General features: G+C 36.2%; 1 protein-coding gene across 3 annotated transcripts in view; it reads right to left on the bottom strand.

Moving 5' to 3' along the window:
- The window catches only part of ADAMTS19 (ADAM metallopeptidase with thrombospondin type 1 motif 19), a 126,606-nt gene that overhangs the window by 86,354 nt on the left and 18,596 nt on the right, over positions 1–21,656 (bottom strand). For all 3 annotated transcript variants that reach the window (XM_031507285.3, XM_085567614.1, XM_085567615.1), the window contains 4 exons: positions 15,334–15,499; positions 8,635–8,807; positions 7,666–7,749; positions 6,680–6,837 (listed from right to left, as the gene is read on the bottom strand). In XM_031507285.3, coding sequence (XP_031363145.2) covers positions 6,680–6,837; positions 7,666–7,749; positions 8,635–8,807; positions 15,334–15,499 — 581 coding nt within the window. The remainder of the gene's footprint in view (positions 1–6,679; positions 6,838–7,665; positions 7,750–8,634; positions 8,808–15,333; positions 15,500–21,656) is intronic.

A 21,656-nucleotide genomic window follows, 5' to 3' on the forward strand; every position in this document is an offset into this window, starting at 1 on the left:
CAACAATGCAGAAGAAAATACAAAAGCATTCCTGGTAAAGTTCAGAAATTAAATTAATTCTGATAGATACAAATAGGAATGAAGATAGATCAAATTTTAAAGATAATTAATTTCAGTAAATTTTCTTCTAGTGTAGCCAAAAGTGGCCTCCCAACTTGATCAGATGAAACAACAACAAAAAATGAGTATTTAGATATAGGCAGTAGAAAGGAACAGCATCCTTGGATAAAGATACAGGAAAATATCAAAATTACATCACTACCTCTGTTCATGCAATAGAGTGGCCAGTTCTGGTGTTTATGCTTGAAAAAAAATAAATTGCGAAGTGGAAAAGGTCTGGAAAAAAGTGAGAGAACAATTACATAGTAATTTACCTCCGTAAATTACTTTGAGACAAAGAGTTGTGACTTGAGCACAGTCTACCAGTATTTTCATAGGGAGGAGTTTTCCAACAGATTCCATAGGGAGGAAATTTCCAACAGCAACAAAAGGTATAAAAATGGTATGGTTGAAAGCTGAATTAAGAAAAATTAGAAGTAAGTCCCACTGTCCATTCAGAAAGTAAATAACTCTGCCAATAATCAACTGCCAAACAGTTAATCTTCCTTTCTTCCAAATTTTTGTCTAAGACTTGCCGACCTGTCTTAACCAACAGAAAACCAAAATGTAAAAATAACTGTCTAAATTTTATGTTTGGGTCTAGTATTAGATACTCAGAGATTTTAAATTCAATTTAAGTCCATGCCTATAGAACAGGTGAATGGAACATATGTAGCCTAATTATTAGAATTTGAAAGAGTAAGCTCACACAAAAGGTAAATTCATGTAAATTTTTCCCATACCCACTTTTACAAGTGTCATCACTTCAAAGACTCAAATATCTAAAAAATGAAAAAACTAAAAGAGCATACAATGGCTTAAAATTAGTGGGATTTTTTTAAATACACAAGGTAAAAATACAGGACTTAAATTTTACAGGAGATTCTGGTTTAAAAAAAAAAAAAGGACAAAACTTTTTGTTTAAATATGCTCTTTCCAGGTTTCCCTGCTTTCTTCTGCATCTGCAATCCTATTACTAAATAATAAGCAGAAAGGCCATGTGAGAGTCTCATGTACTTCCTTGATGCCTGCTGGTAGTGTCAAATAAACCAAATTATCAAGAGAGTTGATAAATTGACTATAAAATGATCAAGAGAGTTGGCAATATTGAAGTTACAGTGATGAAGACAAAATTAAGAATAATTTCATCTCTCACTGTGCATTTGCAAGAATTCACTTTTCCAAACCTGGAATTCACTAGAAATTTAAGACCAGCAGTAGCAACTTAATACCCAATCTCCATCTTAATGCGTTTCAGCAATTTTGCCTGCCAAGCACTCCAGGCTTTTGAGATGACTTGTAATATCAGTTTCATTCATGCAGGGATCTTTCACATTCTTCATCCCCTCACTTTCTTGAGGATTTATTTTTGGTTCAGAAAGGTAATAAAAATCCAAAATAAAAATCACAAAAATAACTGTATTTCTTCTGTTCACTGGAAGGTAATAGCAGCACTTTAAAAAAATCTTGTCCAAGGGGAGAGTTCTGGATGGTTAAAACTATTGGAAGTTAAACAATATTTATGAAATCTAAGTGCTGTTTATGGCATTAGGTAGTTTTATAGAACAAAGCACTTTCTTACAGTGAAAGTGCCTAACAGCACTGTTTCAATTATGTGTCACCCAGGGCAAGGAGATCTCAGATACTGAAGATCAGTAGGAATAAATGGCTGATGCACACTATCAATATGGAATATCACTACCTGATGAATATTAGGAGATTCATAACCTTCTGTCATAAGCACACGTGAAAATATCAGTTCTGAGAAGGAGAATAAAGAACTTGGTCTTTTTCTGTATTACTCTTCTCACACTTTTTCTACAAACCACTGTGACACAATGGATTGACCAATGTACTAGAAAAGCAGCAAAATGCATAATTTTTGGGTGAAGGTAAATTCTGCCTCATTCTTGTAATCACACATTTATACACTTCAAAGCTTTCATTACCCAATTTATAACAGAGGTTATATAAGAACTTTAGCACCATCACAGAACAACTGGGAATTCCACAGGCCTTTTCCTGCCTTATTTTCAGTTACCTTTTTCAGGTCAAGCAACCTGTGCAGATAAGAACAGGTAATGTCATCTCAGGGGCCACCAAAATCAGGGCTTGTCTCTGCACTTTCAGACCCTGTAACTTAAAAGGCAAGGAGGATGTTGATGCAACATGCTGCATTTTTTCCAGAGAAAAGTCCTGATACGGCCAGTCTACAAAGTAACTGTGCTAATTTATAACTGAGAATAGAGTAAAACTTACCTGATAAAACAGGTAGTTTTATCAAGACAGTCCTTACAACATTTTTTACCTTAATTATCACATATATCCAACTTCCCTAGTAATCTTTTCTAAACAGATTACAAATTCTTTCTGCCTTTCTTCTACTTCATAGCACCATATTTTAAACAGGATATAATTTCATCAAAATAAGCCAATTTAAAGGGAAACTAAACAAAAACTGACATAATGAAATAGGGCCAAAGTAAATTGAAATGAATTGGTAGCAGATATGCATCATTACAGTCTGGCTGGGCAGCAGAGAAAGCTGTGGGGAGAAGTTGGTTTTACTTTCCTCCTTACAGAACAAACGCAAAAATAAGTTTTGAAAAAGTACCTTTTTCCTGAAAAGGCAATGATGGCCCTTTGGCTGCTGAATGCCAATCTCTATAACATACACATTACATTCTTCGTATTTAGGCATTAAAATTAGCTCTGCAGAACACTCAATACTTAATTTCTAACTTTTTTGTTTACTACACAAAACTGGCATGTGAAAGCTTTTCCAAAGAATTCTTGCTGTTCTATTATCATGTGAGACAAAAGAGGAAATGAGGCAACTTTTAGGAGGGCTGCCACAGAATGTGTTGGATACCCAAAACTTTTCACATTTACTCAAAAAACACCAAGAGATGATGTTCATCTGTATAAACAAAATCATTTCTCTCAATAAGCATACCTGCTGTCCAAATGGAAGTTGTGACAAAGGACTTGTTCCATGCTTGCAAAACAGAATGAGACTCTGAATTAAGAAAACACATGTGTAGAGCCACACAGGGTGTTAGCTATACTATAAATCTGATGATGTGTAGAGGTAGCCTGGATTGCAAACATTCCCAGTCAGAAAATTGCTCTGGTATGATTTATTACCAATAAAGCAGCTCTCAGGTGGGAGGTAGTACAGTCTAGAGAATAATACCACTGAAAAATAAAAATATCAGAAGAACAGATCTTTAATTTCTGGCTCCAGCTATAACCTACTATCTGACATCTAACCAATCACTTCCCTTCTCTCTACTTCAAATTCCTTAAAATTAATTACAGACTTAATCAAAGAAATTGTATTTAAATTGACAGGTAAAAAATTGTAGACAAGCCTGGAGCTAGACCAGACGAGAAGCACGAAAACCATCAGAGGGCTCTTATGAAGACAAGCTAGGAGAGTTTGGGTTGATCAGCCTGGAGAAGAGGGGAACTCTTTTTACAACATTCCAACACCTAAGGCAGACCTACAGGAAGACTGGAGAGGAACTTTTTACAGGGGCATGTAGTGACAGGACAAAAGGGAATAGCATTAAACTGAAATTGGCAAGTTTTATATTAGATATAGGGAAGAAATGCCTTACTGTAAAGGTGTGAGACATTGGCCCATGTTACCCAGAGAAGCTGTGAATGCCCCATTCCTGGAAATTCTAAAGGCCAGGTTAGATGGAGGTTTGACCAATCTGTTCTAATATAAAATATCCCTGCCCATGTGGTAGGAGGTTTGGAACCAGCTGATCTTTAAGGTCTGTTCCAGCCCAAACAATTCTATGATTTTATAAAATCAGAATATCATTATTACAAATCAGAAAAACATCTTAACATATGGTCAGACCCTTGCAAAGCTTTTTTACCATTAGAATCATGGAATCCCAGAATTGTTAGGGTTGGAAGGGACTTCCTGGAGATCATCCAGTCCAATCCTCCTGTCAAGGCAGGGTCAACTGGAGCAGGTGACACAGGAAAATGTCCCAGTGGGGTGTAAATGTCTCCAGAGAGAGAGAGAGAGAGACTCCATAACCTCCCTGGGCAGCTTGTTCCAGTGATCTGAAAATCTCAATGTAAAGAAGTTATTCCTCATGTTGAAGTGGAATTTCCTGTGTCCTGGTTATAGCCATTGCTCCTTGTCCTGTCACTGGGCACCACTGAAAAGAGTCTGGAACCATCCTCTGGCACGAGCCTTTGAGATATTTATATTCACTAATGAGATGCCCTCTAAGTCTTCTCTGGACTAAAGAGGCCCAGCTCCTGCAGTGTCTCCTCACAAGAGAGATGCTCCAGATAACAAATCATCTCTGTAGCCTCTGCTGGACCCTCTGCAGTATCTCCTTTTCTTTCTTATACTGAGGAGCCCAGATCTGAACACAATACCACAGATGTGGGCAAAGTGTGGGCAGGATCACCTTCCTCAACCTGATGGCCACTTTCTTCCCAATGCACACCAGGATCCCATTGGTCCTCCCAACCACAAGGGTACACTACTAGCTCATGGTCAACTTTTCATCCACTAACACTTCCAAAATGCTTCATTAAATCAAAAAAGCTGTGTGGCCAAAAGCGCTGACAGTTGAAGACATTTCCAGACCACTGACTCTTGTCTACTTAATTAATGCCTCACTTGCATCAGTTCAGAATGCCTCTGCCTCTTCCAATAAAGGTTCATTAAGCTGAAGATGAAACAATAACAGGAAAAAGGTGTCACACACTTTATTTATTTTATAGCATCTTACTACTCATGAGATGCACCTTATAAGCTAAAGAATGCAGCCCTGTGTTCACTCTCTTAGCCCATACAGGCTTGAAGCATTTGATACTTGCTCTAACTGCTGCTGCTATTGCAGATACTGCTGGCTGCCTCAGCTGCCTCAAATAAGAGAGGCCAATGTTTCTAGAAATAAGAGACTTAAAGATTTCTAGCAAACAAGCACAATGCTGTTGCTCATTACCCTTGAACAGTCACAAGGAACATCTGGATGTGAGGAAGTCCATTCCCCTTTAGCCATCCTGATTAACCAAATGCCATATATGGCACTCAGGCATCCTTTATGCCTTGGCCCAAGTTTACTATTTCTTACTGCTTGCTTCTTTTCTTCCCCCTTCTTTCTTTCCAGACCTTCCTCCCCAACTCTGCCCCAGCCCCACAATGCACTCACTACTATTAAAATCCATTTGGGGTCTTAATCTACAAAATTTACTTTTAGTGTATCACTCCAAGCATGTTTCCTGATGAGCTCATAAAAAGTTGCTGAAGAGAACATTATTTCTTGTGTCTTCCACCAGACTTGAAAGTAGCTTGTGAGAAGAACTACAGCTTAGCTCATGTATAAATGTGTAACAAAGAATAATCTGCCCCCTCAAAGCCCCAACAATCCATAAATCCATCAAATAGAAGAGGATGACACAGAGTAAGAAGTGTGGGTTTTTCTCAGAAAATAAAACGGATTGAACAGAAAAAGTAGCAACAAAGCTCTCACCACTGACAGCTTGGACTTCTAAATTTCCTGCTTTCTGTAAGTAACTGGCTCTCCAAAGCAGGAAAATTTAGGGAAGCGCTTTTCTGCTTCAAAGATTGAATACGCCATAGATATTGGAGTAATCAGAATGAAACTAATTTCAAGAAGAATGCATTATTTTTATTTTATATAGGTTCCCAGTAAGAATGCTCTGAATAAACAGCAAAAGACTGCATGTAGGTGTAAATATTACACATGGTTGTAGAATACCATATCACTGACCAGCATGGGACTGCACAGTGGTATTCTGCTACAGCCTATCATAGGAATTTTCTTTGAAAGGGAGTTCTGAAGGTTATCCAGTCCAAGCTCCACCTCAAAAATGTCACTAAGTCCAACCCTAGGCTGGTTGAGTCATCATTCTGGATCTGGACCGAACACCAACAAGCATCCCCCCTGTGCACCACTTACAGACAAAACCACGACAGTAACTGCTTGGAAGGAAAGAGGTGAACTGGAGGCCTGTTTCCTTCTCAATGTGTGAATTGCCTGACACTTAAGAGCTACAAGGAACTGCAGATCTGGAATCATACCCTTGTGGCTGCAGGACACATACTGAAGGTGTACATGATGTTCCTTCAGCACAAAGTGAATCATACGAGTTCTAGGTCAGTTAAGAGAGAAACATAAGTCAGTAATGTGCCTAATGCTGGTCTACCTCTGAATGGTTTAAATATGCTTTTGTGTTTTGACTGAAAGTATCTACAGGTCTGAGGTGCTGCCTCTTTTAAGTGAAGGCACATGGATGAAGGATTCCAATCTTTGCTATACAGGTAAGACGTTAGCTATATAGCCAAAAAATAAACAAAAGAGTAACCTGTTCATCACTTCAAATACTTACCATCTGGGAAATACTGCTTTTTGCACCACCTTTACCAACACTTTACCACCACCTTGGAGATCCAGGTGTCTCAAAATGTTCCCTTCCTCACTGCAAATTAAATTCTTACTTATGTTAGCCATCGACTTGATCTATGTTCACACTGGCCTTCTGCCTATTTTTTAATTCTCATCTTTCACTACTTTACCTTGTTATCAGTATGGCTGCATCAACTGAAGTCATGTCCTCTCCCCAGCTTGTCGACATTTCTAAATGTATATCATTCTTCTTGCCAAATTCTTCATGCTGCCATTTACAAAAGCTTTCCAGCATTTTTTCACCATGATGTCCAATATACATATCTGCCTGGAAATGATAAACAATACATGTTATTAAAAATAGGATTCTATACATAGAATTTGGAACCTTTTTTGACTGAGCTAGCAAAAATATTCTGCTTTTTATGGCATAATATGTCTATGGCAAAACAACTCAAACTTCAGATGCCAAGACCACCTTCCTTACATGTTAAAGATACAAATTAAGCAGTGCATTGAGAGTGTACATGTATGTGTGTACATGTGTACTAGAGTTCATCCACACTCTAATCTTATTTATTTCCTGATTTCTCATTATCCATGGTGAGGAAAAGTATAATGATACTAAGATTCAGAATGTGAACATGAAACGAGATTACTCCAACTGATGAGAGGAAATGGAGAAATAAATTACCTACTCATTGGAAAATTTAGATTAGAACAATTGGTAAGGGAATCCTACTTCCTTATGAACTAAGTGCTATATCAGCTTTTGTTTGTCTAGGGATTAGACAACAAAGAACATCAGTCCCCATTCTAAAATGCAATGGATTTAAAGATTATTTTTGTATTGAGATACATGAATGCACAAAAAGCAGAGCAGAAGAAGATTTTGCTAAGATCTACCTGATTTCCACATGGAAACTTTGATTGACTTTTAATTGCAAGCACAGAAAAGTCTTAATACATGCAGAACATAAATTAGGAGGAGATTTATCTTCATTGGGAATATTCATTGGAAATTACTACATAATATACAAAAGCTAACCAAGGAAATTTTTTAGTTATTAAAGTTCATAAATGTTGAAAGCTTTTGAAGCAACAAGCTAAGTAGCATTATCCTCTACAGGCTAAGACAAATGTCATAAATACCTACTGGAGTCTCATGAAGAAGGACAAGTTTAGTCACCCGAAGATTTACTTGTAATCCTAGACTCTTGTGTTGGAAAAGATTAAAAACCTAGAGAGAGAAAAAAAAGCAATAAATAAGAATATGAATTTGTATTGCACATACACTAAAAATAACAGAACCCCATAGAACCTCAAAAACTCTCATATTCTACTGTGACTGCTTTTATGTAATCTGAATAGAACATTAAGAAAACGTACTGTGTTGGTCTTCTGAAGAGACAACAGAGGCAATATTCATTCTGGGAACATAAAAAAAGACCTTTCCCTCTCAATGGCCACAATCACTTTATAAACTGTAGCCTTTTTTGCCAAATATTTACACACACATTTAATACTGTCCACATGAAAATTTCTATTCATTGAAATCCATGATCTTGGACCAAGTGGTCTGAGCCAACATCTAACTCTCAAATTCTTCCTATCGGTCAGAATGGTCAAAGCTTATATTAATTTTTCAGCTTATGCTACTTCTTTAGAACAATCTTTTCTTGTATATTACAGATGCTACTTTTCACTGCTTTATGCACCAAATGAGTATCCAGATAGAAGTGGAAGGGAATGTAATTGCCCAAATTCATTATTCTTTCTTTTCTTCCACCACCACTGACCACAAAATGCTTTCCCATAACAATGTCATGTCAGGTCACCAGAAACTATGCAATATCCCAACTTTTCCAACAACAGCGTGGGTTCTAACTAAAAAGTCATCTTCTTCTCTTACTTCCAGGCATCCCCGAGGTACAGACAGTACAGACAAGCCTGCAGCACTATGGTTTTCTGCTGCAAAACATATGTACTAAGTCTTTGTAGCCTGCTGATGGTCCTGTTTTGACTGTGCCACACAGGTGCTCAATCAGAATCTTTAGAGGGAGCAATGAAATCAGCCTGCAGTGTGTTGTTGGCAAAACATCAAAATTAGTTTTAAATTTCCCACCATGTTTAAGATGGTTAGAATAAATCTTCTGGCAGCATCTGTTCCATGATAGGAAACCATAGCTGGATCTGCCACCACAACAGTTTCGATGTTGTACTCCTGAGGCAGCTTGTAAGAGTATCGCTTTCCTCTTCCACTTTCAGACACTTTTTGAGTCTTGGATTTTCTTTTATCTGCAAACCAAAACAGTGGTTGAGAAACTCATCCTTCAAACTACCCCTGCAGCGCTTTTCAGGATTTGTTACCCTGGGTTATTTTATAACTCTAATTATGTCAAAACTAATAACTATGGACTTTAATATGTTATGCTTATTTGCTACTGCCAATGCTAAGGCTCATACTGAAGTCTCTACTATGTATAAATATTAGCTTATACCAAGAAAAGAGAAATTTCATCCATATTTTCAAAGAAAGTCAGAAAGATTATTTGCATCCTTTCAACTAAAATATTTATAAAAAGAATATGTGTCTCTTGCTTTAGTTTGTGGAAGAAAACTCAACCCGTGTTGGGTCTGAAGGAAAAACAATCTCACTAACATTGCATAGTTTTTATCTGTCCATCTTCATAAATCACTGAGAAAATATCTTGATGTCTTGATATCTTAGCATACAAGACAACAAATACAGAGTTGCCACAAAATCATGTATTTGGTAAAATATACACAAAAATTCCATGATTTGCAAAGAGGAAATAATATTTCAGATGAATGACACAGAGTGACATCTGTTTGTTAAAAATTAGGAAGTGAGTTTTACTGACATGACTTCAAAATATGTGCTCCAGTCACTGTGAGCAGCTGAAGAAAAGTAACAAAACCAAACCCTGGAAACAGGCTTCCAAATCCACACAAAGCTACAAATTGAAAACATGTTATGTTCATTGTAAGGTTGAGGTTATTAATGGCGTTAATTTTCAGTTTCCCCTCCAAAAACCCAACAAAATCCCCCTTACTACTATGATACATATCAAACCCTCCCACCTAATTACACAGAAGTTCAAGCCAGAAGCTGGTCAGATTAACATACAACAGTTAGCAATGCCATTTTAAATAATCTAATTTAAAACAAAATTAAAAATTAAATTCCTTGTTTTAATAGCCAAATTTTATTAGATCCTCCTGAGAGGATGAAAAACTTCTGGGACTGAGCTCATTGAAACCAAGTGAAGTTTCTTCCAGCATCCACAATGGAATATCAGGCTCTCTGTGATGAAAAAATTGTTGTTTGAGATGACAATTATGTTCTGGAAACAATCAAATATTCAAAAATTTTGACACAATGTTTTGCAATTCAACCAATCTCATCTCTAATAGGAAAGTTCCTTCAGTGTATTTTATAGTACATGACCACTCTCAAAAAAATAAGTTACTCTTCAGGACAGTGCTAAATATGAACTCACAAAGTCAATTAGCTTTCAAATTAAATTTAAAATATAAAATGACAGTGGAAAAGCAGTCTGTGATTTATATATACATGTAATATGGATTTTATGTAAATATAATGTAGATGCACATTTTTCAATGAAACATGTATAAATTATTCACACTTTAAATAGTTTTCTATCCTTTTCTGAATCATTCATAAAAGATTATACATTTGATTTTTTTAGTCCATCCCACTGCATCTGAGAATGTGCTCTACAATTGGTGGCAGTGTAAGACTTACTTACACATTTACTAAAAGAAATAAGTATGTATTCTTCAGAAATAAATGTTTGGTGTTTGCTGATCTAGATGTAGAAACAGCTTACAAATTCAGGTTATCTAAAATTAAAGTCTGTTATTTTGATCCTTCAGACACTTGCTTAACCTTATAACTTCTGCTACACGCTACCCTTACTCATGTTTGCTAACTGTGGATCTACAGCCAAGTTTATAAAATATTATGTGTTTTTTCATCACTCTTTTGAGAATAATTTCTAATGAAGCCTCAGTGTTAGTATTTGTGCCAAAAAAAAAAAAAAACAAACCTCCTATAAGCTATACAACTATGGCTTAACATAGAAACATATAATGCTGCAAGGCTAAGCTATAGGTCTAAATTTAAAAAGTTAACTCATGTGGGTTAGAAAATATATTTTATGACTATTTTGTCTTTTGCCTTCCTCCTAGGCACAGTGCAGTTTCCAGCAACAGTTTATTCACTGTTCATTTATTTATAAAAGACAGCAGTTAGTAATTGAAAATTTAAATTTAATCTTAGCATGTACAGAGAATTCTCTTAACACTTCCCTCTAAAAGTTATAGCTAGTAGTGTATTTCTATTCAGAACTGACAGTCCACAATGAAATACATCATTGTGCTAAACACTAAGAACACTGTAGTCACATAAACTGTTGAAACCTCTGTCTTTTGGGATTGTAGTGAATGAGAAGACTACACAGCTCTCTAGACAAGCTGTCTGCCCATCATTTGTCTGCCTTAGATATCTCTCCCATTAATAAACCAATGGACAATTTGTTCTTGGCCAGCCAACCTTTTCCAAATTGCTGGCAGAAATCCCCATCACGAGATCTCATTTATCTGAAAATTGTAGCTCTTTCCCAAGAACTTTAAATAAATGGAATTAGTAAGTTTGGTACTAATGGCATTCAAGTAACTGCCACAACTGCTTTCAGATTACAAGCTAAACAAGTTGTAGGCAAAAATTCCTGTTTCTTTACATATTCATAAATCGGTAAAAATTACAAAGGCCTGGTCATTACTGAAGGCAAAGCATGTAAGAGATAACTGCTGCAAAGAACCCAGCTACCTCAATAATTCATGGACTAACAAGATAAAAGACAGATTAAAGATGCATAAATTCATCTTAAAATTTTAATTACATTGCCAAAATAAAAAATAAATTCTACAGGAGAGTTCTGTGCAATAAGACTTCTGTTTGTGCAGCTATGTAGAATAAGAAGATTCCATATCCATATACTACTTAAACTCAGTTGACTGAAAGGAAAGCTAGGAATACTGCATTACTTCAGTAAGAAGGCTAAAATACTGCAGCAAATAAATTTGACATAAAATAGGCAATTAAGAGAAAACAAGAAGAAATGTTAACAAAGCAAAAAAAAAAAAAAATAACCCCACCCTAAAAAAATTTAGAGCAAGCTACTACAAAATCACTTCCTTAGTATGTGCACATGCAGCCCAGGCTACAGAGGAATCACCATCACTTCCCTGGGGGTAACCTAGTCATACGGAAATTGCAGTATTCTGCCTACACAGGGAATATTCAGGAGCTTAAGAAGCCATGAGTTATGCCTCCACTATAATTTGAATGGGGATTTAAATACTTTCCTACAGAATGACAACTTTTTTCAGACCCAAGGAATAGAAATTAATATCTCAAGTAGCACCACACTCCATGTTATACAATCTCATAGATCCATGACCAAGATTGTTTGCACATTTTATTGCATATTTTATCACATATAAACAGGCTGTAGAGCAGGAATCAACACAGCTCTCCCAGCTGACTGTGTAGTCTACATGCCATAAAGTAAGACTTCTGCTTTTGATTCAGTGAAACTTAGCAGGCTTTTCCTGCAATATTCAATCATTCTAAGAGGAAAAGCACACTGGTATCTCAGGACAGTGTATTCTTATATTGCCAGAACTAAGAAGTAAGAGTCTTCCAATCTCACAAATTCAGAAGGGATTCAAAATTCACTTTTACCATATCCTAGGTAAGAGATTTCTTTTTTCCCAAGCTTCACCATGAGTTCAAGTTTACTGTACAAACAACTTCAGTTTAGAACAAGTGCTTCAAAGCAGGTAGAAGAAAAAAACTTTGCTTCCCAACATGGCCCTTTGCTCTAATTACAACTGCTTCTATCACATCTTTTCTGTAGCACAGTTCTGTACTGATTACTTTTAAAGGTTTCATAGGCCATATGCTAAAGAAAGGCATGGAGCGTAAGGTCTGTGTATGTGAAATTGGTTCACATAGGTAAATAAATCATACAAACTTTCAACGAAAGGATATATGTGCACACTGTCAACAATCAAGAAAGCAACTGCTTCTGTCAGTATGATTCTCTCCCTTGTCTAATTAATAAGAAAACCACCCCATTCACAAAAACAAGTTCTTTGTTCTCTCCAAACAAGTTTGGCTGCATAGCAGCTTTCAGTCCAGCCCTCAATGGTAATGGACAAAAAACAATACCTTCTTTGATTGCCTCTGCTAGTTACCCATGAAATGCTATAATTCCCAATAGTGATCCTTCAACACCTCCAGCACAGACATTCATTCCTTGTGATAATTACAATTCATCACTGGCAGTACACATTTGCTTGATAGGTAGCCAGCCTTTGAGATCAATTTGGATCAAAACCAGCAACAGAAATACCTGTTCCTATCCTGACACACAAGCACTGTAGAAGCAAGAGATATGGTTCTAAGACAGGACCATATGGCTGAGAAATTGCTGTCTTACCAAGGTTGTAGCAGCTCTATGTCACAAAGTTACACCTCTACCATAAAGGCAGCTGAGACTATCGCAGAGCTCCACATCCTCGTCTTTTTGTTTAATTTATCTACTTAGCTATTATTTTACTTAGAATTCTGAAATACTTATGTAAAGGATTATTTTTTATGCTTTTATTCACCTTTAAGGCTGTACCATGTGGGCAAACGTGTGAGTAGCATGTGTCAGTAGCATAAGTAATTTGGTGATATTAACTAAATTCATGTAACACCAACAAATTTCTCTCAGCACAGATAGAGCTTTTAAGTAAATAAGTTACTGCAGTCACTCTTAGTAAAATAACTTGCAGCAGTGAAGTGAGGGACTGATCTTGCTCAAACAACAGCATTGGTCAGAAAGTGCAGCTACTTATACTCCCTGGCAATAACATTGTGTCAGAAGATGCTACTGAGTTATGCACAGCTTGCACTATTTTGAAATTTTAAACCTCATTGTAGATATAATAAAACTTCCTTCAAGTAGATATTTGATTCTTTGTTGACAGATTATTTATAAAAATCAGAGTTTGGAGTGTAAGATTATTACAAAAGAATAATCCTTTTTAGAGCATAAGAGAAAGTGAAAGGATATTTGATAATGAACATCACAGAAGAATCATGTCCTTATGGTCAAGTTTGCATCTTTATGCATTTTCATAGCCATCACAGTTTGTTACTTTGTCAGATATTCCTGCCCCCTTTTTGCAGTGCATACACCATGCATACTTTTTGGGTTTTTTTCTCATTCCCATATACATGTAGGCATGCATACTCTAACTCACTTTTCTCTAATAGGGAGGAATAAACAGCTTTACTTAATGTGAAAAACTTGTGATAATACAGAAAGTTTAACTTTCAAATAAGCAGTGTCAATGTAACACATAGCCTAGAATACTAATATAGAGCCAACTGGAGGAAGTTACATGTCATTTATTTCATCCCACTGCAAAAAAGAACCTTGCTTTGCTAATTTATCTTTGATTTCAAACTCTGGATGGAGATGCCTAACTATAAAAAATATACTTCCAAAATGGAAAAAAAAAAACCCACCACAAAACCTGTCACATTTATTCTGTAACTATATACAGTGGACAGAGCAGTATAAATGTTCAGGAAGGATCAGACAGCCATGGAAAAGCTTAGGCTGAAAATGATCTCCAGAGAGCAGCTAGTCCAACCTCCTGCTCAAGTCAGGCCAAGTGTCAGAGTATGATCAGCTGTCTTAGAGCCATTTCTAGACATGTTTTATAAATACCTGAGGATGTAGACTTGACAGCCTATCTAGGCAACCTGTTCCAGGGGTAAGATTTTATTTTCCTTATGAAAATTGAAATTTCCTTGAACACAAGTTACAACTGCATACCTCTAAGGAATGTCTGGCTTCATCTTCTCTCTGCAGACCCTCAGGCACCAGACAACTGCAGCTGCATCCTTCCTTTATCTTTCCTACCTACTTGAAATAACTTAGTTCCTTCTGCCTCATCCCAAATGTCATATAATCCAGCCTCATTTCAGAGCACTTCTGCCATTTTCTTTGCATTTTGCCAGGATTTCACTAACAAATGAAAAATAAGCCTAAAATTTGCACTCATTCTGGTTTATTTTCTGGCAGAAAAATAATTTCTCACAACAACATTGGAAACACCCTCAGCTAATGCTGAGGTCAGAGGACTTAGATGTCCTCCATCCTTTGAAGAATGATAGCTGATGATGAAGCAGAAAAAACAAAATGCTATCTTTCACAAAAGCCATTTTTCCCCTAAAACTATGGAGTCATCACTGTGTGCCAAACTTCTTTTGAAAACCTTCTACTTCAACAACTTGTTCTACCTGCCAGGGAGGAAGATGCATTAGGATTGTTTCATACCCATCTAAATGTCATTCATGGAAGAAGAACAGAAAACAGAAAATTGTACAAGCATTGAACATGGTGAGTGATTAAGCAGCTCTGATGACTAGAAAGGAATAGATTTTAGTTATGAAGCTGAAATTAAAAAATGCCCTAAAGATTTCTACTTTCAAATACAAATGCACATTAAGAAGCAGAGTCTATTCCTAATGGACAATTCCCTCTCCCAGCAAGTGAGACTGGCCTTGGCATGACACCTCAGAGTCCACTGCAGAGTACTGCTACAAGAATAATCAGTTATGCTTCTCTCAAGGTTCTGCTGCAACTACCATCTACTTTTCCTACAAACATATCTGCTACATTACAACTTCTCATTGTTATTATTGTATTACCTGTAACAACACCACAATACTGGTTCTGAGAAGGTGGCTTTTCAGACATTTTCTCCTCTACGGACCTTTTTCGTCTGTACACCCTGTGTGCATGTCCTGTCACAGCCAAAGTGCGATTGAGTGGCTCAATAAATATGAAGTCCTCATTAATCTGTATAAACCCCATCTGCAAAGGCAAACAAAAGGAACATATAAAGTAAGAGTTTATTAAGTTGTGCACAGTCCTGCAGGAGAAAAAAGCCCCACAACACTCCATCTAAGGAAAAACTTTGTTTTAGTAACCTTGTGAGCAAAGTGAGTACCTTTGTATTTTACAAGTTTTCTACTTACATAAACTAGAATAAATTTCATTCATTTCAGCTAAATCTGGGTGGGTGGGTGGCTACATGCCAGTAGCATATGCACAGTAAAAGATACGGAATGTTAAAAGTTTACTCTGGGAGACCCAGGAGGTCATTTATATGTGTACAGTATGTACAGAAAAGTCTATAGGCTGGTTTTATTATTTATTATTGTTACATTTTTAGATAATTATATTTAATGAAATATCAGGAGCAATGTAAGGCATATGAATACATCCTGAACAAATGTGAGGATGGAAAGAAATATTGTGGCACACTTTTTACTCTTTTTCAAATTAAAAGAACCCAAAACTATTCTTAAATGGCAGAAATACCTCCTTGGTTTCCAGCAGTTACACCAGAAAAATATTTAAATACAGCCATTTAGTTGGTTAACTCTTCCCCTGTCCCAAAATATTTATACACACAAACACACATGAAAAGTTAACACACCAGATGCACATCTAATATTACAAGGGAATAGCCAGAGCTAAAAAAAATACTATAAAACATACTTATATAAATACCACACAAATAAAACTCAGATCAAATTGTTAAGCTGCCAATACACATAAGTTCCTACCAAGAGTAAAGCTGGAGACAACAAGGTTTGTGGGGTTTCTCCCCCCACATCAGCAAGACTGACAGTTAATTTCCTCATTCTTTAAACTTAAAAAATGTATTCTCCTGTTTTGCTACAGAAACAAAACAATGTGATATATCTGGCTAAGAGAAGCAGAGAGCTCTTCTGTATATTTTTATGTAGCATATAATAGAGAGAAATAGAAAATAATTTTGTTTCTCCTGGAATCATGTAGGTGTCATTATCACATTGGATATCCTGTCTGACAGATGAATGAGCCACCCAAAGACATTCTGACCCAAGGAAGAAAACAAAATCAAAATTTTTCAGTGGCACAAAACACAATTTCACTGAAACAGAACACCTCAAAAAGAAAAAGTCCAACGATCTTTCTGCACAATCACATTAAATAAATGTGAATACACACATTTATTTTTTCAGTCAGTTACAATAACTAAGGAATGCTGAACAGATGTCAAAAGGTCATCACTAACATTGCACACAAACACAAATGTATCTGGGGATTTGATTATTCCTTTACCTTTTTTCACTTACTTTTTAGGTTCAGTTCAGCAGGAGCTTTAAATGTCACATACTAGAAGATTAGCCAGTTACATATTGCTAAATAGTTTCTGTACATCTGCAAGATAACACTTCCTGAAAAGTGTATCTTTAAAAGTGATACTTTTACATAACAAGTAACTTGTCTTATATAAACTTCAAGTTATCTGAAGTGAATTAATTTAAAAGCATAGTTCTCAAATACTAGTAAAATGCATAAATTACTTTTCATTTGATTTTTATGTCTAATGCTGAATTTCACTCATACATAGATTATTTGACTGTTTTTAAAGAATTATTTAGTGTATGAAAGATGTTGATAAACTGAATATAGAACAGGAATAGCAGCCCATTAGTGGTGCTGCAAGTATCCCCTGTTCACCCACAAAAAGCAAGGCCTTAGTCCATCCTAATAGAGTTAAACATAGAACATTTGTCATATTTCTTCCATCTCCATTCTCTTTGTTGCACAATGAAACCAGGGCTTTAAGGTGATGCTCTTCATATTGACACCATTCATTAAACATTCTGAGAAGTTATGGTAGGATCAACATTTTTGTTTTTTCTTCCAGCTCCGTGCAGAAACTGAAGTTTAATTCATTGGCAGAGAAATCCAAAATTTAGTGTCTGTTTCCTGAGTCAGAAGTTAAAAAACTGAACAGTGATGTAAAGTTATAGATATGCAAATTGGTAATTCTCAGACAAATCTGGATAACCAAATAATCTTCAATACCATTCTGACAGCTTTTGGGAAAAAAAAAAAAAAAAAAAAAAAAACACCACAATATATTTCTCCAACTTTTGGATCATTTCAAGGTAGAAAGTGGTAGGTGAAACTGTAGCTTTATGAACCATGCTCTTATATTTTTACAATCATTACAAATGGAGTTAAGAATATCTTTTAATGAAGAAAACACAGAAAGCAGAGAAGTCAAAGCATGCATTAAAGCATTTCAGTTTCAACACATGTTCAGATATTGAATTCCAGGGCCAATTGCAGCCTTTAGACAGTTCAAATGGCAAAGCTTTCATGTTATGAAAATGCACAGCAAAACAAAGATTAAAAAGACGGAAAAGCAAAACCCTAATATCCATCTGGGATAGAACTGGGAGTTATGACTGACATATCTCCACCAATTTCATGTGAAAAAATACTACTGCTCACAGCTGCAATTGAAAAGTCTATCAGGATGCTGGACATCTCATGTACAGATAAGACAGCACACCATTCTTTCCCCCACTTTATCAAGTTTCTTATAGAAAAAACAAACAAATAAAACAAACAAACAAAAGAAAGCACTTAAATGTAGCACACATATCTCAGTAGATTTCAAGCCCAGCCCAATCTCATTTGGCAAAAAAAAAAATCCTTAAATTTCATAACTATTGACGAACTCAGTATTTGCTCTTTATTTATGTATTTTATTTATTTATGAAGTAAAGAGAGACCTTAATTATAGGGCAAACTTCAGCTGATGGGCAAATAAAACTTTACTTGCAGAAAATTAACTTTTTGCCAAATTTGGATAGAGGGAAACCAAGACAAATGAAAACAACACCTTTCCCCAGCCCCCTGAGTGGCACAGGTCAGGTAACACCAGGTGTGGTCAGCAGGTTATAGTTTCTCCCTTCTGCAGCCAAATTTCCACTGTCTTGTGAAGCAAATGCACACAGCAAGCAAGGACAGGCTGTACAAGACTCTACTTCTGCCTGTTCCAAATATACTGCCCAAGGCAAGTATCAATGGGAAAAATGCATTCCTATAAGATGCAGAAAATGTATATGTTACTTAGTACACATGTTGCATCCATCAGCACCGAAACATTAATCTCACATTTGCAATATAAAAATGAAAGGTTCTCTTCACTGTACCATGCAAAAACCAAATCATCTTTACAAATTCAATATTTACTTGTTCTGAAACACCATCTGGTAATAGGTTTTGTGCTATTTGTCAAATGTTCCAAAATTGAGCATTAATTTCTGAGTAAACAGGCAAAATCTTTTATTTGTATATCAGTAACCCCCTCTGAAGGTTTTTCTCCATTATTTTAAAAATTCAGATTTGATTTAGTGTCTTGATTCTAACAATGCTATGAGAACCTGACCTGAGCTGAAATACAACAAAAAGTCTCCAGCTCTTACTAATGCAAATAATAAAGCAAGCTCACATAACTTTTCAAACTGCGTAAACAACAGTGTAAGAACTCTGTAAAAGCTGTTGTTATTCAAGTGCACTACCACTTTCCATCTATAAGAACCTTCATTGCTGAAGGCTGAAGAAACATTAAGTGCCTGCAACTTCTGTCTTCAATTAACTGTGTTTCACAGCCATGCACTTCATGTACACTGCCCTTTTCCTGGGGGTTTTCTCTACCTGTCTGCTCACTCCACAGTGCTGCATGGAGACATCATAGAGGAAGAGTCAGTATTATCACTGTTGACTGGCTTTCAGCTGCTGACATAATGATCAATCCAATCCTTTCTGGGATCTTTTTTAATTAATTGTGGAAACAATTTTTGCATGGCTTTTAAATCCTTCCAAATCCTCCATACTCAGTATGCATGTTTAAGATACATACTGCTCTGAATTCTTAAGAAAATTATTCTCTATAGGATGCTGATCTCATATTTAAGACAATGGCTACTTTTTACAAAACAACCTGATGTTGCACAAAGATGCAGGAAAATATTTATGTTGTTACTCTGCAGCACTCACTGTGCTACTCACAATTAAAAAGGTATTCACAGCACTAAGCCATAGGCTGGGACTTAATGATCTCAAAAGTCTTTTCCAGCTTAACTGATTTTATGATACACACAAAATGTAACTGCAAACAAAATACGTAAAAATCATCAATTCTAAATGCTCTAATTTTTTTAAGTAAAAGCACTAATATGTTTCCTAAATTCATGGTGATGTTTTAAAGTCAGGTATTTGGGTCACTGCTATCAGCAGTGAAACTCATGAACCAGACAGGAGTCCCTCCAAGTGCCAGAGCTGTCTGTGCAATGAGCAATCTGGCCATCAGGTTCAAGTGACCACCACTTCTACATGCCAGCTTCTCTCTGTTCTTCTTGTTGCAACTCCCAGCTTCCTGGAGAATGTAAAGTCCTGGAACTTACACTGTCACGAAGTTCCCTGTTTCAGCTTGTACCACTATTTTCAGAAATGTCAGTGCTGTCTAAACTACTGCATACTTCCCTTTTGACCATCAGAAGAATTTAGCAGAATCAGCAAACCAATCGTAAAATGCTGAAATTATGTGTTCCATCCCCTTTTCTCTTCCCTTGCCCAGGAAGATCTTGCCCCCTTTTCTGGTTGACTAATCTGTGGCTTAAAAGATCAAAAACACCTGAACTTAAGAAATACCTGTGACGAAGGAAGGCACACCCCAACACATGAAAAGACTGAAAGACTGTACATTCTACGAAAAGAATAAAAACCCAGAAGAAAAGATCACTTGCTACCAGTCATCTGGAGTTCTCAGTACTGATTGTGGCACCCAGTATTAACACAGCCCATGCACAGTATTCAGAATAAAGGACACTGTCTTGAGGGAAGCACCAGCTCAGAGAAAAATTGGCTGATTCCTCTAGCAACTTACCTAGCATAATGGAATTTCAGTTTTCCCTCAAAGTCATAAACAGCCATTTAATCTTCTTATTCTAGCCAGAAAATCAAATATATTAAAATATATTTATACATCATTCATGAGTTGTAGCTTTCCCTATAGATTTCACTTGACTATTGAAACAAACTCAGCTAAACTCAGCACACTAAGTCAAACCAAATTATCTTTTTTTGTCATATGCATCATGATTTTTTTCATTATTTTCATTATACAACTTTACTTGCTACTACTTAGGTCCTGTAGTATTGGAAAAATAATGGATAAGACACAATGCAAATTACTTCTGTATTTTAATGTCTTAGATCCATGCATAAAGTCCAGTCTTGTATGCATTTGAGACTTTGTAAAATTGAGATTTTCTTACACTTATTCTTATAACACAGATCCTTTGTTAGACTACACTTCTTATCATATTTCCTTGTTGCTACTGTTAAATAAAATAGTTTCAACAGAACTGCTGCTCTATTATTTCACTATATTTATTTGAAATGTTTCATATTTTTATCTTTTAACATTTGGAAATCTTTCCAGTATTACAACTTTGTTGATTCATGGCTGTTATTTTAGATCCATCTGATCCAGTGTCTACCTTGCTTTCCTTCTGGGCCACCTCTCTGGGCTGGCTTTCCAAGGTCCCTTGATACTCACGCCAAAGCTTTTGTAAAAGGTAATCATAGTGACCTGCAGTTTCTATGGTGTGATGACAAATACACCAGCCTTTGACTGTTGCTTGATGAAAGAGGCTTACTATAACTCTGAGATTAGCTCAGCTGGTTAGAGCCAGGTGCTAATAGCATCGAGGTTTGTGAGTTTAACCACTGTATGGGCCACTCACTTAAGAGCTGGACCCACTTCCTTGTGGGTCCTTTCCAACTTGGAATAATCTGATTATGTAATTAACCTTGTAACCACAAATTAATTCCTCTCTCTGAACATTAGCAAACAGAACGGCAACTCAACTGCAACCACACTTCAACTATCATTTCACAGCAAATTTGTGAAATGAGAATAAAGTTTCTATATCTTCACTTAACATCCTCCGCCAATTTCATACGCTTGATGGCTCATAACAATCCTGTAATCAGCAAATACAAACTTTTTTTTTTCCTCCTGTTGCTGTCAGCTAATTCACTAGGCTACAAAGTAAATCTATAAATGTATAAAACTAGTAAGTCACAAATAGAAGCAACTTAACTTTGGTTT

Source organism: Lonchura striata, chromosome Z (genome assembly GCF_050655825.1).
Source record: "Lonchura striata isolate lonStrDom1 chromosome Z, ASM5065582v1, whole genome shotgun sequence".
Classification (NCBI taxonomy): domain Eukaryota; kingdom Metazoa; phylum Chordata; class Aves; order Passeriformes; family Estrildidae; genus Lonchura; species Lonchura striata.